Source organism: Syngnathus typhle, linkage group LG15 (assembly GCF_033458585.1).
Source record: "Syngnathus typhle isolate RoL2023-S1 ecotype Sweden linkage group LG15, RoL_Styp_1.0, whole genome shotgun sequence".
Taxonomy (NCBI): domain Eukaryota; kingdom Metazoa; phylum Chordata; class Actinopteri; order Syngnathiformes; family Syngnathidae; genus Syngnathus; species Syngnathus typhle.
Window position 1 is genome coordinate 4,689,921 of NC_083752.1, and position 15,572 is coordinate 4,705,492.

The 15,572-nt window shown below is 41.9% G+C and overlaps 3 protein-coding genes across 7 annotated transcripts; 1 reads left to right on the forward strand and 2 right to left on the reverse strand.

Moving 5' to 3' along the window:
• Positions 1-207: 207 nt before the first annotated feature.
• Positions 208-7,330, reverse strand: nectin1a (nectin cell adhesion molecule 1a). Its single transcript, XM_061298672.1, has 10 exons — positions 6,915-7,330; positions 3,031-3,143; positions 2,714-2,972; positions 2,522-2,639; positions 2,257-2,438; positions 2,043-2,160; positions 1,821-1,972; positions 1,627-1,759; positions 1,457-1,520; positions 208-1,074 (listed from the first exon to the last, which is right to left on the reverse strand). The coding sequence occupies exons 1-10, from the start codon at positions 6,964-6,966 to the stop codon at positions 757-759; spliced, it is 1,509 nt and encodes a 502-aa protein (XP_061154656.1). The 5' UTR covers positions 6,967-7,330; the 3' UTR covers positions 208-756.
• A 519-nt stretch (positions 7,331-7,849) lies between these two features.
• smpd1 (sphingomyelin phosphodiesterase 1) lies at positions 7,850-11,177 on the forward strand. The gene is made up of 9 exons (XM_061298660.1): positions 7,850-8,001; positions 8,121-8,359; positions 8,584-8,904; positions 9,268-9,548; positions 9,614-9,787; positions 9,909-10,080; positions 10,164-10,240; positions 10,336-10,481; positions 10,540-11,177. Exons 2-9 carry the CDS (start codon positions 8,147-8,149, stop codon positions 10,929-10,931), a joined length of 1,776 nt encoding a protein of 591 aa, XP_061154644.1. The 5' UTR covers positions 7,850-8,001; positions 8,121-8,146; the 3' UTR covers positions 10,932-11,177.
• A 75-nt stretch (positions 11,178-11,252) lies between these two features.
• tpte (transmembrane phosphatase with tensin homology) lies at positions 11,253-14,913 on the reverse strand. Of its 5 annotated transcripts, none has more exons than XM_061298669.1 (19): positions 14,733-14,913; positions 14,446-14,511; positions 14,213-14,293; positions 13,957-14,004; positions 13,724-13,885; positions 13,446-13,565; positions 13,254-13,353; positions 13,115-13,178; positions 12,982-13,046; positions 12,790-12,850; positions 12,640-12,721; positions 12,442-12,530; positions 12,291-12,352; positions 12,140-12,220; positions 11,971-12,076; positions 11,798-11,895; positions 11,640-11,735; positions 11,477-11,547; positions 11,253-11,396 (listed from the first exon to the last, which is right to left on the reverse strand). In XM_061298669.1, exons 2-19 carry the CDS (start codon positions 14,490-14,492, stop codon positions 11,294-11,296), a joined length of 1,536 nt encoding a protein of 511 aa, XP_061154653.1. In that variant the 5' UTR covers positions 14,493-14,511; positions 14,733-14,913; the 3' UTR covers positions 11,253-11,293. The 5 variants fall into 5 exon arrangements, with proteins under 5 accessions (XP_061154653.1, XP_061154651.1, XP_061154654.1 ...); XM_061298667.1 differs by having other exon boundaries at positions 14,446-14,520; XM_061298670.1 differs by having other exon boundaries at positions 14,675-14,913.
• Between the last annotated feature and the right edge of the window lie 659 nt (positions 14,914-15,572).

A 15,572-nucleotide genomic window follows, 5' to 3' on the forward strand; every position in this document is an offset into this window, starting at 1 on the left:
GTGGGAGGGGACTAATAAGTGGAAGCAGGTAAGGTGAGATGTGGCCCTCGAATGAATGTAGGCCACTGATCAGTTTCAGACACTTGGCAATGACTTGGCATTCATTGTGAAAAGGCTCAACTAAAAAAAAAAAAAGCAGACTAGTATAAAGTGGGAATAAGGATTAGCGCATTTATGATTTGTGAGAAATTACTAACACCACTGATATCAGCCTCTTGCTCATTTTTTATTGAAATATTCCAAATTCATCCAACAACCAGTGTCAATGAATACTAAAACACATAAACACACATTTTTTTCTATAAATGTCAAAAAAAGAGAGAAATCTCTGTCGATAAAAATGTCAAAATACAAACACAATAAATCAGGAAATAAAGGTGAGGTATCAGGGAACAGTGTTTACAGTGCAGGATCGAGACAGTGATTATTAAATTATGAAACATATTTATTTGACTTTATTTCCATATGTGTTTTTTTTTCTTTTCTTACAAAAAGAAGAGGATGGTAAACTGGTTAGCCAGATTAAAAGATTCCGTCATGGACAGGTATAAAATAAATAATTTGTCTGAGAGAATATTCCCTTAAAAAAACAGATAATTAAATAAAATATGGATCACAAGGGAAGAAAATGTGTTGCCAAATAAAAAGTCCGAAAGCTGCATCGCTTCCCCCCAAGTGTAGCAGACGCCTTGTAGTCCAAATCGAGTTTTCCATCCTCCTCAAGGGAAAAGTTTGTCGTTCTGTTTGAGATCCGGTTCAGACGTACTGCTCTTTGGGGAACGTATACGGCCCAACCCCCGGGGGAGGGGGGGACAGGCCCGGCACTGAGGGGTACTTAAAAATAGCGGAGGAGTGCGAAGGTGGAGAAAATGTGTTCTTGGACGAGCTGGTGCTGCTGCTGCCCGTAGTCGTGTTGGTAGCGTGTGGAGAGTGGTAGGGATGTTGGGGCAGGAAGGACAGCGGTGGGTTAATGGGGGGGGAGTAGGGCTCTGGGTAGTCCTCCTTATTACATGCAAGTCTGTAGCTCACGTAGTCCGCTGTGTTAGGAAGTTCCTCGTAGAAACGCCCTGAATGCTGTGGAAAGAGTTAGAAGCAATGCAAGTTCAAAGGTTAGCAATGAATGAGCTCATGTTGTGACCCAGTGCTTCTCAATTATTTTCTGTTACGCCCCCCCCTAGCAAGAAGAAAACTATTCGCGCCCCCCCTCCCCACCGTGACTATCCTAACTTGTCTTGTAAGTCGTAAAATGTTGCACTGTCGCAAACGTGACAGAAGTAACAATGAGAGCGCCACTGCCCCCTGCTGTAGTAAACGCGCAATTACACTTTATTCTAGTACTGCCAAAAAAAAAGCCTGTTCCCCAGGGTCACATGCGCCCCCCCAGGAATAGCACCGCGCCCCCCAAGGGGGGCGCGCCCCACTATTTGAGAAGCACTGTTGTGACCAATAGGTGTACCTGAATATCTTCCGCGGGTCTTTTACGTATCGGCTGGGACAGTTTCCTCGATGGAGAGTCGTCTCTGATCGGAAGGAAAGACAGGAAACGGTATAATCAGTGTCTTACTTAAATTGTCTTCATTGGACATTTAAGATCGGTCAATCCCAAAAAGTATGGACGGTACATACGAGGTATCATCCTTCCTACTTCTGATCTTGAGGACCAGCACCGTTATGGTGATTCCCATCAGCACGCCCGCTGCTAACAATAAGGCCACCACGCTAATGACATCACGCGTTGCTATCTGCGGTAGCGGTTTATCTGAAAAGAAACCACATGTATCAAGATGGACTCTGGATCTTGAGATCTCGTGGTCTCCTACCTATAACGCTGACCTCCACGAAGCCCGATCGGGTCCCGATGCTGTTCGTGGCATCGCAAACGTAAGTACCCTGCAAATCGTATGTAACGGGTCCTTTAAATATTAAAACGTTGTCTCTTATCTCAGCGCTGCTCGGCATGGAGCCGTTGATCCTGAAGGAAACACAGACAGGAATTAATATGGGAAAGATTTACTGGGATGTCTTTCAATCCTCTTTCTCACAGCTTCCACTGGTAGAGGGAGACGGCCGGGTTGGCGTCAGCTTGGCAGCTCAGTTGAACGTTCTCTCTGTTCAGGTACCAGTTTCCATCGTAGCCGTCCACCATGACATCGGGTTCGTCTGGAGTTCACACAATGAGGACGATCAATATGTACGACTAGAAAAGACTGGAAGAACAAAATTCAGCCCAAGCCATAAAATACACTTTTTACTTACACTGAATATCGAGGGTGACGCTGTCCGTGAATACTTCCTCGTTGTAGGAGGTGACACAAGTGAGGGTCTCCTTGTGTGTTTCCCTAATGGGCACCAGAATGTAGTCGCTCTGAATTGTGAAGGTGCCGTCCGAGTTTCTGTACTCGCGGGTGGTCACCTCACCCGGCACCCTCGTCTCCCACCTGCCGACAGGAGATGCGTACCAGCGTTAGCTAGCTGGCGTGCTAATTATGATAAAATTCCGCCTTAAAAAATGAACACACACTTGATGACACCGGGTGGTTTTCCATTGGCAGAGACGCACGTCGCCACCGGCGTCTTTAGGTTGGATGCACGAGCCACCAATGTGGGCGTGGACAGACTCATTTGGGTGGTCGGACGAACTGAACAATAATATGATCAAATACATGGAAGGAATGTCGGAGTATTAATCGATAACTTTCTAGGTAGTTCTTACCATATACAGTCAGGTTGACCTTGTTCTCCCTGTTGCCCGCAGGGAAGGTGGTGTATTCACAAATGTAGGTGGCTTCGTCAGACATACGCAATGAGGAGAAGGTGATGGTGGTGTCTTCTAGGTTGGGAGTTCGACGCCTCACGGCGGCGTTCTTGAAGGTGACACGGTCCTTGTAGGGCGGGGCCACGGATACCCCGAGGGACGGGTTAGCGATGGCCATGTTCTGCTTGGTGCCGTTTACCAGTTTCTGCCATGTCACCTGATGAGATACAACGTGAACATTGAGTGAATTAAAAATGACATGACTACCAAACTACCTGTGAGATTTTGACAGGCGGCGAGCTGTTGATGAAGCGACATCGGAGATCCACTTTGGAACCCAGGTAGCCCGACTTCCCATCATCCATTTCTACACTTTGCCCATTCACTCCTAAAACACAAAAAATTGAAGCAAGTACATTTCAAGCACATACATGCAATAGATACAGACAATGTGTAAAAAGGATTTCCGCGATCAGCATACCTTATGTCAAAGGGAAGGGACCTTAGGTCAAAGGTCGCATGGATTACAGTAAAGTATAAATAAGCATGGTTTGCGAAGTACTGTCCCCACTACTTGACTAATCTTCTAGAACAAATCCACTCAATTGCCTCACCCCCCCCCCCCCCCCCCCACTCCACCTCACATGTGCTGCATGACCAGACACACACTAAGAGTGAGTGGGGCTAACTTTGAAACAGCTAGCCTGTTAATTGGTTCATAATAGAATAGAATAGAATAGAATAGAATAGAATAGAATAGAATAGAATAGAATAGAATAGAATAGAATAGAATAGAATAGAATAGAATAGAATAGAATGCCCTTTATTTTGATTTTACAACTTAGTTGAGCTGCTCCCTTCCTCGTGCAAACATTACAAAATTTAAAAAAGTATAAAAGGAAGTCTGAGAATAAAAGTGAAAGATCTTATTTACAGTATAGCTATTAGTCTAAGAATGAAGGTTAAAAATCTTATTTACAGTCTGTTCAATGTTGGAATATGTAGGAACATGAATGAGGTTTGTACAGAAAGTAAATAATAAATAGTTATTGCATGTAGTTTTTTTTAATACATAATACATATATTTTCAATACAACCTAGCGGAATATTGAACAAAAATGCTCCAAACAATGGCTGCCCCCATTCTCATGCACACACACACGCAACAAACACATTTGGTAATATCAAACTGTTTATCTCTTGTTTTCATCCAATCATAAAAGTACCAGAGGTCCCAAATATGATCATTCATTTTACGACAAAACAATCGGAGCTGATCAATGAGACAATCTGTACTTTCAAATAACAGCCACATATTCACAGGTCAGCATGCTAGTTTCATATTTCCATCATATTAATGGAGGCTTATTGACGTGAAGCCGACATGAGTATTTTGCTCTCATTTCTGACACGCCAATAAGAAACACCTCAGGCAGAAACTACAGACGCACTATAAGCTCCGCCCTCCTGTTAAACCACAATAGAACATTACATAAATTTGCTTACATTATTTTACATCGATCTAATCCACTGTGTTCATCTCACATTCTCATGCAAATATTGTATGTTAAACCTCAGCCATGCGTGCTCTCATCTTAAAGTGGACTATACATAATCAAAAGCAATCCGTGGGAATAGATTATCGATTAGATTAGATTTTAGGAATATTCAAATGCATCTGTATGATGTGAATTGATGCATGAAATATACAATGACTTTCTCATGAGACTTAAATTTATGGAGGAATACTGAATGACAAACCAAAAAATTAGGGACAATGGCTCCCTTTTGTGATCACCCACATACACAAAGAAAGTTGTTGTACTGATTAGATGTTCAGATTAAGAGCTTCTTTGGTCCTCTCACACACACACAGCCCACGTCACGAGTATCCTACGGCCATTCATTCATTCTTCCATAGTTTGAGAGGATGGGAAATGACCTCATGAGCCACAATGACCTAAAAACAGCAGCAGCATGGGAACTTAACACAACAATGGCAATGTTGTTTTACAAGTGCGACACGCATGGAACGAGCCCTATTAAATGAGTCCAGTTTATCTAGATACACATTCACACAAGCTGTTGCGTAAAAAAAAAGCACCCAACCTTTAATTTAACCTTTAACCACAAACTCAATTTTCACATTGCACTCAATCTGTGACAATGTATATGTAATTTGAGACAGACATGCATTGTTACTGTATAAAACAAGGGAGGGGTCACTTTACACTTGGGAAAATCCAAATTGCACAGCTCTACTTCAAGGCCAGTTGTTGATAATACCTTGAAACATAAAAGATACTTCATGAATGCACAGTGGAAAAGTTTTGAAAAAGTGAGAGGAGAAATACTGACTCCCATAAAATTAATTTAAGAAAAAATCATTTTCTTCAGATGGAACTGGGGCCTTCTGAGCAAAATAAATAAATAATAATATGTATACATATATGTGATGCTTGGTTACTCAATCAAAAAAAAAATATCTATATAAATATATAAATAAATAAATATATAAATAAATAAATCTTATATATATATATATATATATATATATATTTATATATATATGATGCTTGGTTACTCAATCAGTATTTTGAAAGAGACGTAGATATTTTTTTAAATACTGGCATTAAAAAAGGAAAATAAAACAAAAAATGAGGACAGATTAACTCTTTAATCTCTGCGCCATCCAATCTGTGATTGATTGTGGATTAACACACTGTGTTTGTGTAGAATTTACTACCCAACGCACAATGAATACTATCAAACGCAAAATGACACAAACACAAGCAGACACACACAACAAACTAAATCCTACAGTTAATTTGCGACATTGACAGCCATATTATGTGATTTCCTATTTAATCTCTAAAAGCAACAGATTGCGAGTATCATATATTGCAAAAATGAAGACGCACTTGTGACATCCACTCAGCTAAATTACATCCCTTGTATGCTCTCATTTTAACTGATTGAAATGCAGGTTACTTTTTTTTTTTTTCTTCAAATCGCAACATATTATTTAATCTGGCATTGTTTGCGAGTGCCCGTGTGCATGTTTGCATGTAATCTGTGTGGCGGTGTGGAGTGTGTACTTGGCCCGTGTTCAGCGAGGCCAGCTCACAGGATTAGCATGACTCTTCCTGCTGTTTGGTGACATGAACGCAGAAAGTCAAGAAATGAGGTGTCGCAATGATTACAAAATGTCACTGGAGGACGTCGGAGAGGAAAAGCAGGAAATTGGCTCACTCGTCAATCATAAAAATGGCCTAGCAAAGCTACATAAAGGGGGTTAGGAAAAGGACAAAAAGGGGCTGGGCTGGATTATTTTAGTCTGGGTGATCCAACAGTGGATTATATTGAAATTTGAGTGCATTTGCACAAGCAAATGATTGCAAAACAAAAAGTGCAGGGAATGAGCATGCACCTAGCAGGTGAAGATTGTCGTCTGGGATTTGGTTGCTATCTTGTCTCTCTCACCCTCCGTGAGCAACTCTAATCCCTGTCCTTCAACACATGGCACACACACACAGAAGACGTGCACTTACACATGTAAAAGCACCAGCAAATTACAGCTCAGCTGGCATGGAGAGAGATTTATCAGCGAGTGAGTAAAAAAAAAACCCAAATCAGAGCAGATGTCAGCAGCATCCGTATGCTGCCACTATTGTCATTACATAACCAGGCCCACCCACGCTAGCCTACTTTTTTGGGGGATGCCGCCACATGTCTGACACTAGATTTTAAATTCAGTGGAACAGTGTCTCTCAACCAAATATTAGTGTGAATTATATAGTTTCAAGATATTGGTGTTCAAATTATTATGATAAATAATGTATCCTTGTTTATCAATCTATGCCAGTGACGTATTATGACAGGGAACCAGGAGAACAATATAAATAGGAAGAAAATGCAAATTCTTGGTTATAGGATGTTTGTTTCTCTGTATTCACACCTCCAGAGTTCTCCAGTTTGCCTATTAAATTGATTCTGAGCATCAACCAACATCTACATGCCCAGATTAGGAACACGTAGACAGTCAAAGAGGACCCAATATCAGAAATGGAATAGCTATGATCTACAGACAATGTTATTTTGGAAATTCTAATTTTGCATCATAAATGTGAATATTTAAAGTAAAAATGAAAAAGCTCACCTGTCAAGATGTAAATAGTTATCAAGAATATCCAAAGTTTCTTATGTTCCATGCCCAAAACAACTTTGCCAGTTTCCCTCTTGGTTTAGTTCCCTGTATGGACTTTATGGTCTGCCTCAGCAGCGACTTTTTCTGCTTCTGACTCTCCAGTCAAGGCTCCTTTGCAAAGACCTCCGAAGATGGAAATTTGTTAAATTCCCACCATGAGATTTGATTGCCTCCCGCTCGTGTTGTGATTTGTCCGTGAACCGGAGGCGCAGCAGTCGGCTTGGCTCGGCGGGGATAAAGAAGCTTAACGCGTGGCCAGATTATTTCTCACATAGCCTTCCCCCAGTCCCCACCGACAGCTATCTGTCACTGCCCAGGGGGGCGGACAGGACAGGTCACCATCATGCAGTCAGCCCCCCCTCCGAGAAAAAAAAAAAAAAAACGAAAGGGAAGAAACTATTATTCTGGGCGGAACTATAGTTTCCAATGAAATGAAATCCTGCCCATTCAATACTTTATTCTGTAACTCCCTAAATTGCCACAAGATGTCGCCAAAGCCCAGTCAAATAGGGTTAAGCAGCGCCACACTTTTTTAAATACAATACTATACAATGTACAATAACATTTATTTTTATTGCTATTTTTAAAAGTCAAAATATTTGTTGCATCCCATGTCAAATAGTCAAAATAGTTACACGTTGACAATAAATGGTGTAATAGCGATTATAACCGCTAGAGGGCGTACATTGTAAACATCATGTAGAACGCGATACATTACTGCGGATGAATAAAAATGGTCAGGAACACGAGTATTAAATGCAAAAGGGGTCAAGTAGGATTTGCTTTAGAAAATAAAGATAAATCTGAAACGTTTAAAGCGTTGCACCTTGACGAAACCCAACATCATGAGTTGCGTGTAAGTCACATGACCAATCAGCTGACTGACTTCCTTTAGAGAGTCGGTCGGCTGTACTCGGCTGAGTCGCTGCAACCAGCTGAGGAGGAACAACAACTTTCTTCCTCTCCCCGCAACGCTTCTTTTTGAAAGTCATTGCCGAGTTAAAGACTACGACGAAGATCTCGTCTGCATCCGCTTCAGGTAAAGGTTTACTCTCTCTGCATGGAACTGCTTTGGGCCACTATCCGCAAAAGTGATCATCACATTTAAACTTCCTCCATGAAAGCCACTCTTCGTGTTTTGTGTTTGGTCCACGCCAGGAAGTAGAAAGTCTTCCCCGAGCGCAATGACACAGTTCCCCTTGCCGCAGCTCCGCTTTGGGCTGCTGACCTGCGCGCTGCTGCTCGTGTTACCTTTGGAGGTCCCCTGTCACCCGACACTGATCTCGGGTCAGCCAAATCTTATAATGGAGCGTCTGCCAATGTTCAAATTCAACTGGACCAGCATCTCCTGCCGCGCGTGTCAAGTCCTCTTCACCATTCTGGATGTGGCTCTCCTGGTCAGGATTCACACTGCAGAATTTTTGGGAAGAAACTGTTGCAACTACTGATTATTGATAATATCGAGTATAGATTATTTACTGATGACCTTTGACTTTTGCTCCCTATCCTATATCTGTAAAGAATGTTCAAAGGACAACATGAAGCAATAGTTTTTATTTTTTTGTCATTTGTAATTTCATGATCTCTTTGTTATGTTTTGAAATACGTCTTTATTTTCCAGAGCGACCTAAACGAAGAGCGAGTGGCCCGTGCCGTGGGCGAAGCCTGCGTGCGCCTCCACCTGGCCGATGAGCAAGTGTGTCGTGACATAACCGAGCTTTTCCGGGACGACTTCATCCGGGCCTTGCAGGAGTCCTTGCTGTGGCCGTCGGAGGCGTGCGGCCTGCTGGTGGGCCCCGCTTGCGGCAAGTTTGACATCTACGCCTCGTGGAACATTACTTTACCCAAGGACCCCAAGCCTCCCGTAAAACCACCTGTCCCGCCAAAACCCGGGTCGCCGAAGAGCAGGGTTCTGTTTCTCACGGACATCCACTGGGACAGAGTAAGCCTTTTTTTTTTTTGGGTGGTTTTGGGAGGATTTGATAGTTATTGCCTATATTCCAGCGGTGGTCATAGCTTCTTTTGGAGGGCCATTATGACAAATAAATGTATGAGCACCTCATATTATATACAGTAAAAGCTACTAAACAAACTGACAAATAACTCATTTTCAAATCAGACGAGTAAAAACTGGTCAAATATTTTAAAAAAAAGATATTAAAAGTGAAGACATTTTGCAATTCTAGTAATGACACATGGATTTGATGCACAATTTGTCTTTGCGGGCCACATAAAACGCTGTGGCGGGCCGTATCTGCCCCCCCCCGGGCCTTGACTTTGACACCTATGCTATATTCAATGACAGGAGTACGTGACTGGTAGTGCCGCAGACTGCAAGGAGCCTCTCTGCTGCCGTAATGACTCCGACTCCCCCAAGTGGCGACGCAGGGAAGCGGGCTACTGGGGAACATACAGCAAGTGTGACCTCCCGCTCAGGACGGTGGGAAACCTCCTGGAAAATGTAGCCAGGTCCGGACCCTGGGACTGGGTCTACTGGACGGGAGATATACCGGCCCACAACGTCTGGTCTCAAACTAGGAAACAACAACTGTCTGCACTTACTGTCATCACCAGGCTCATACAGAAGTAAGAAAAGTGTTGGGGTATTGCAGTTGGACCGGTTTTAATAATCTGGTTCTCTTTTTCTTAAGACACCTCGGGCCGAATGTGACGGTCTACCCTGCTATTGGAAATCACGAGAGCACACCGGTGAACAGCTTCCCACCTCCTTTCGTTCACGGCAACAGATCCGCCGCCTGGTTATATGACACCATGGCTGACGAGTGGTCAAAATGGCTGCCGAAGCAGACGTTGAAGTCGCTCAGGTGGGCCACATTTGAACATGAGATTGCGGAATTGGTGGAGTTTGTCATGTTAGTTGGGTCAGCTTAGCTTCCCTTAAATCCATTTTCAGTTCTAGTATTACAAAATGTCATGTGATTGCAGATACGGAGGATTTTACACAACTGAGATCCAGCCGGGTCTAAGGCTGGTGTCCCTCAATATGAACTTCTGCGCTCGGGAGAACTTCTGGCTCATGGTGAACTCCACCGACCCTGCCAACCAGCTCCAGTGGCTGGTTCATGTTCTTCAGGCCAGCGAAGACAAGGGAGAGAAGGTGAGCAGGAAATTAGAAAGAGCTTTTTAATGAGGCCAAAGTTGTTGCTTTGCATGTTCCTTTATGACTGTAATTGTGGGCAGGTTCATATCATTGGTCATATTCCACCTGGTTTATGTTTGGGCAGCTGGAGTTGGAACTACTATCATATTATCAACAGGTATATTCAATTTAAAAACATTTTTGAGCAATCTAATTGTGATTTCTGATGGCATCATTTTGCAACATGCTTTAAATGTACAATTGTTTTTCCAGATATGAAAGTACCATCACGGGTCAGTTTTTTGGACACACACACTTCGATGAGTTCCAGATGTTTTACGACGAGGAGACCTTGAATCGTCCACTGGGCGTTGCGTTCATTTCTCCCAGTGTGACCACCTACATTAATTTAAACCCAGGTAAGCACATCACAGCTTCCATTCCTTAGTGGAACTCGTCAATTGATCATCTTTCCAGGTTATCGTGTCTACTACCTCGATGGAAACTACCAAAGCAGCTCCAGGATGGTTTTGGACCACGAGACCTATATCCTCAACTTGACTGAGGCTAACTACAAATTGGGAGAGCCCCAAGAGAACCCCAAGTGGACTCTGCTGTACCGCGCCACCGAGGCTTACGGGCTGTCCAGCCTTTTCCCCTCCGACTTGGACGGGCTGGTGCGGAGCTTCTTCGGGGACGACCGCCTCTTCCGGAAATTCTGGTACTTCCGACATAAGGGGCACGTTTCCGAGCCGTGCGAGGAGACGTGCAAAACTGGCATCTTGTGCTTTTTGAAAAGCGGCAGGTACGACTTGCTGCAGCACTGTGATTTCGTTAATGGTGTCAAAGTGAGGAAAAGTCTGTGTTAGGTAAATGCAGATGAAGTGAGGAACACTTTGTTGCTAAGAATGTCTTCGGTTTACTTGAAATGCAGGTCACAATCAATCCCTGAACTTGTCTACTGTCTGCACTTTAATCTGATCAAATTCAAATATGTTGACAATTGTAATGTATAAAAATAGTGCTGTACTCAAATTGACACGCACAAGCTACGTTTGCATGATGTAGCTTTTTGATTCTGTATAAATTGTAAATAAAATATGTAGATATTTGAATACATTGGTTTTGCTAATTGTCTTTATCTACTGGTTGTTGGGGGGAGGAAAAAACAAAAATCTTCGTAAAACCCATCCATCTAAAGAGCATTTTTATTACAAGAACTGTACAATAACTAGATGTCCGAAAAGGACATGGTGATGCCAAAGTCCTCCTTGTACAAATCCCACATTTTAGGTTTGTGAGGATTGTCCAGTTCCTCTCTGGGTAGAAACAACCTGCGGAAATATCAGACGCCAGTAAGACACTTTTACAAAAAAAAAAAAACAGATCAAAAATGTTCTTGGGATGTTTGTACTTGTTATCTGATATGAAGGAGGTATTGAACCAAAAGTAGAAGGGAACATCTTCATATCCCTTTGGAATACCCTGAGAAGGTGAGAGAGTTTTAAATATCAGACATAAACAGCAATTGTGAAGATCAATTTTTAGTTTGAATCCAAAAATAGAAAATCACTCACAGCGCTGGACTCAAACATGACTTTGACATCTCCTTGAACCTCAGGTCCATTCTGGAGACTGATGACCGCTGCATTTCCGCCCACGTCGGGAAACACCTCAAAACCAAACAACCGGAAGTGAGTCTCAGTCACAAAGTAAGTGACAGCCGCTAACTTACTGTGCAGTTCTCCTGCGTGGCACACACACACTGAAAAACCAGCTCTTTTCGGACTATTATCTTCACCTTCAAGTCGCTTCCATTACCTCTGCCCACACCTAATGTCGAGAACAGCCGCGTCATTTTTACTTCTCAAAAAATCTCCATGAATTATGTGCAGTGTTAGGTTGCACCTGCTATGGAGTGAATCCGGATGCTCTTAATCTTGAGGCTCTTGGGAGGAGGAAGCTGTCTGTTGAATTTACTCTTCATGATCTCGTAATAGCCCACGTACCTGCTCTGTACGAAAAATAGAATTCAAACTAGAAACCCTTGAGGAAAGACAGTGGAGCAGTTTCCAACCTGAGAAGGAGTCTCCACTCCTTGAAACTTAGAGCTTCGACTTTTGTCCGTCCTCCTCTCCCCAAAATACTCTAAACTGTCCTATTTTGGAGAAATATAAAATAAAAGCTATCATTGGATGAAGAGCCTTACCTGTTTAAGACCGTCTCACCTGTGCACTTTCAAACTGGTCACTGTCAATAAGCCACGTGCACACCAGAGTACCAGTCCGACCTAGCGGTACAGTCAAAATCAACACACGTCTAGTAAAAAAAAACCCAAATGGTTGCCAGTAAAAAAAAAAAAAAAAGAAGAATCACCACCTTTTCCTCCTTTGCAATGAATAGCGATGACGTTCTGGGGATCAGCTGACATCCACTCCCTCACACTAGCGGTGTACTTCAGCATGTCTCTGAAACACGTGTTGATTGAAAAAGAATTAGAAAAATAATAATAATTTGAAAATTTCTAAATAATAAATAAATACAAGCTTAATTCGATGTCAAACTTGAGAAACTCACTCTAAAGAAGGGACATTGTGGTCGTCGATGAACACTCGTTCTACCCGGTAATGGAAAAACTTGGGGTCGTAGCCTTTCTCACCTGCCAAAAACCAAACAAAAGTTGGATTGACCTTTATTATTAGAACCATTTGTTAAAAGTTGACTTACTGCAAAGGTTGTAAACTTTGTAATGGCCTTCGTGTTTTGTGTCGAGGAACCGAGCCACCTCCTGGAAGCAAACAGGACAGGACAATCATTTTGAGCTACTGCACTCAAGTAGCTTAACGGGTGTCAAAAAGTGGTTCTGTTAGTTTTCCTCCTCTTGATAAATAAAACCGCAATAATTGTTGATAATAATACCTTGATTGGGTTCCTGTAGAAGGACTGCTTCCCAGATGACGGGAAAGACATGGCAATGACGCCATCTGGACAACAAGGAATCAAAAATGGAAAAAAACATCAACGGGCTACCATCAAGCTATACAATTTCTACCCGTGACATAAGTGAGATCCAAGTCAAAGCCGTCCTTCTGGTAGCGCCGTTTGTTCTCAGACACCTGAAAAGAATCAACAGAGCTTGATGACTCCCTTTAATTTGATTCGAGTTTTAATTATAGATATTATTTTATTACCATCCTCCTCGTGACCTTCTCCAGTTCTTTCTTCTGAGCTGCCAGCCTGAACAGCCTCACCAGGATGATAATTCTCAAGAATCGCAAAAAGGAAACTACCCTGTGGAGGAAAATTGGAGTGATTCATAGAATTTATTTCCCATATTTAATTCTATTCTGTGATCTAACACATATATTGGTACTAATGAGTACCTGGGAATTAGACTAGCTCCAGACAGGTCAGTGAAGGTGTAGCTCATGGTGACCACCAATGTGATCACCACAACACAGGCATCAATGATGTTCAGCTTGGAAGCAAAGTAAACTTTGAATCTTAAAAAACACACAGGATAATGTCGCAATTAAACATTTCCATTTAAAAACAAAACATCCTGGGAGTCCTTTCCCTGCAGGCCTTTTTATTTCCGGCCCAACTTCCTCCTTCATTGCTTCCTCTTTAACAACCAATCACAGCACTGGAAATAGTTTACCCTTCTACGTAGACCCTGAGGAGAACATCAGCCAGGAAGAAGAAGGAGATGATAAGCGAGACGGTCTCCAGAGAATTTCCAACTTCTCTACTCCTGGCTGGCAGGGAAATGTCCACGATGACCAGCACAATATCAACCAGGATCAATACCACCCCAAAAACACTGAGTGGAGATAATATCAAACATTAGCTTTCACGATAAGACGGTATTGCTTTGGAAATTAAGATACTAACCGGAATCCAAAGGACATAACAAAGGGGGCAATTTTATTCCGGATATTGCTGGAAAATAAGATGAAAGATATTTTATTGTCATTTCAATGAGTGCTATTCATGGGATTTTTTTTTTTTTTTTTTTTTATAAATTTAACTAGCTAGATCAAGCATGAGAGGGGCTCAAACCCAGAATCTCTGAACTGTGAGGCAGACAGTCTAATAACTAGCATATTTTCCCCCAAAAATCTATTTTAATTAAATATAATCTACTCACTGGAACATAGTGTCTGGTACCACAGCATTATCCTGTCCGTTGTCAATCTCCACTTTGGCATCATCCATTCTTGCCACACTTCTAAAAGTCATAAAAACATGAAAAATAAGCAGCATAAAAAGAGTTCAAACATTAAACCATGCAGTAAAAATAAACATGCATGTGCACATTCAAGGTTAATCTTTCCCCAAAGGAAGTCATGTGCTTTTTTTTTGTTTTTTTAAAATCCTCACCCATTTAAACCTGAATCCGAACCCGGGTTGAAGTGGACCGTGTTCATGACGTTAAGAACTGTGAACCTGAAATTTCTAGATGAAGCAAAGATCAGCGTGCAAAGATATATGTACAAATAAATGTGCAGAGTGGGTGCAGAAAAACGCGCAAAAAATTGCGCAAGAAAAAAAGAGCGCAACAAAGTAGTTAATGAGGTTAATTAGCAGTGAAGAAAAAAAGCGCACAAACCATGCAAGACACGTGCAAATCCGTTTTGTTCCTCTCCTTAGGACGTCTCCTTGCTTACCGTTGGGATTCGGGAGAATCACCGGGAATCGGTCTTGTGACTCGTTGAGGACTAAAAGGAAGACGGTTCAAAGGTTAAACGGATGCTTTCTGTTCCACTCATTCACTCATCCTTTTTTTTGTGCTAACGTAGCGGTTTTTTGTGCTTGGGACTTCCTGGATGATTTTTTTTTTCTCCTTCCCTTCTTGCTGTTGCAGACGTTAAGCCACCTCCTTCTCCTCCTCCTCCTCTTTGCCACATCTGCTTTTCATTACTACTCAAAAAAAAAAAAAAAAATGATTGTTTTGATATTATTTACAAAAGAGGATTAGGGCCAGTGAAGAAAAAAAGAGGGGGTGACAGGATTATGACTTTTTTTTCTCAGAATTCTGATTTTAAAGTGAGAATTCCCACTTTAAAGTTCTTTAAAGTGATAATTCAGGAGGTCAGCTTGATTTTTGTCCGACCTCCTGGAACTCTTTGCAAGCATAACTTTTCTTTTTCCCATTAGTTCTGCTTAATTGATTTTTATCCCAACCCCTTATTTTAACCCTAATTTTAACCCTAAACATAACCAATATCGATTACAAGACACAATTGTACTCCACTTTTATATTGATTAAAAATTAAGTGGAAACTGAGGGTTGTACATTAGTGTTTCTTGCACTGGTCCAAACATCACACTTGTATTTCAGTAATACGCCACACGAGGGCGCCAGAGTGTAATTTGTCAAATTTATACCACTCAGTAACATGCATTTGAAGTGATGTAGATGTCTTTGGCGATGAAATTGGCGAAGGCCCCCTTCACTGGAACACGATGAGAATTTTAAAGTCAGAATTCTCATAGTGTTCGTGACT

Bases quoted from the DNA above. Each gene is read 5' to 3' on its own strand.
- nectin1a (XM_061298672.1), bottom strand. From the start codon at position 6,966: ATGGAACATAAGAAACTTTGGATATTCTTGATAACTATTTACATCTTG. The intron at 2,640-2,713 runs GTAAGAACTACC...ATTATTGTTCAG, and splicing joins GGTCAACCTGACTGTATATG to TTCGTCCGACCACCCAAATG. The intron at 1,760-1,820 runs GTAGGAGACCAC...GTTTCTTTTCAG, and splicing joins CGTGGAGGTCAGCGTTATAG to ATAAACCGCTACCGCAGATA.
- smpd1 (XM_061298660.1), top strand. From the start codon at position 8,147: ATGACACAGTTCCCCTTGCCGCAGCTCCGCTTTGGGCTGCTGACCTGC. The intron at 8,360-8,583 runs GTCAGGATTCAC...TTTATTTTCCAG, and splicing joins TTCTGGATGTGGCTCTCCTG to AGCGACCTAAACGAAGAGCG. The intron at 8,905-9,267 runs GTAAGCCTTTTT...ATTCAATGACAG, and splicing joins CGGACATCCACTGGGACAGA to GAGTACGTGACTGGTAGTGC.
- tpte (XM_061298669.1), bottom strand. From the start codon at position 14,492: ATGAACACGGTCCACTTCAACCCGGGTTCGGATTCAGGTTTAAATGG. The intron at 11,548-11,639 runs GTGAGTGATTTT...TCACCTTCTCAG, and splicing joins TCATGTTTGAGTCCAGCGCT to GGTATTCCAAAGGGATATGA. The intron at 11,397-11,476 runs GTACAAACATCC...ATATTTCCGCAG, and splicing joins TCCTTCATATCAGATAACAA to GTTGTTTCTACCCAGAGAGG.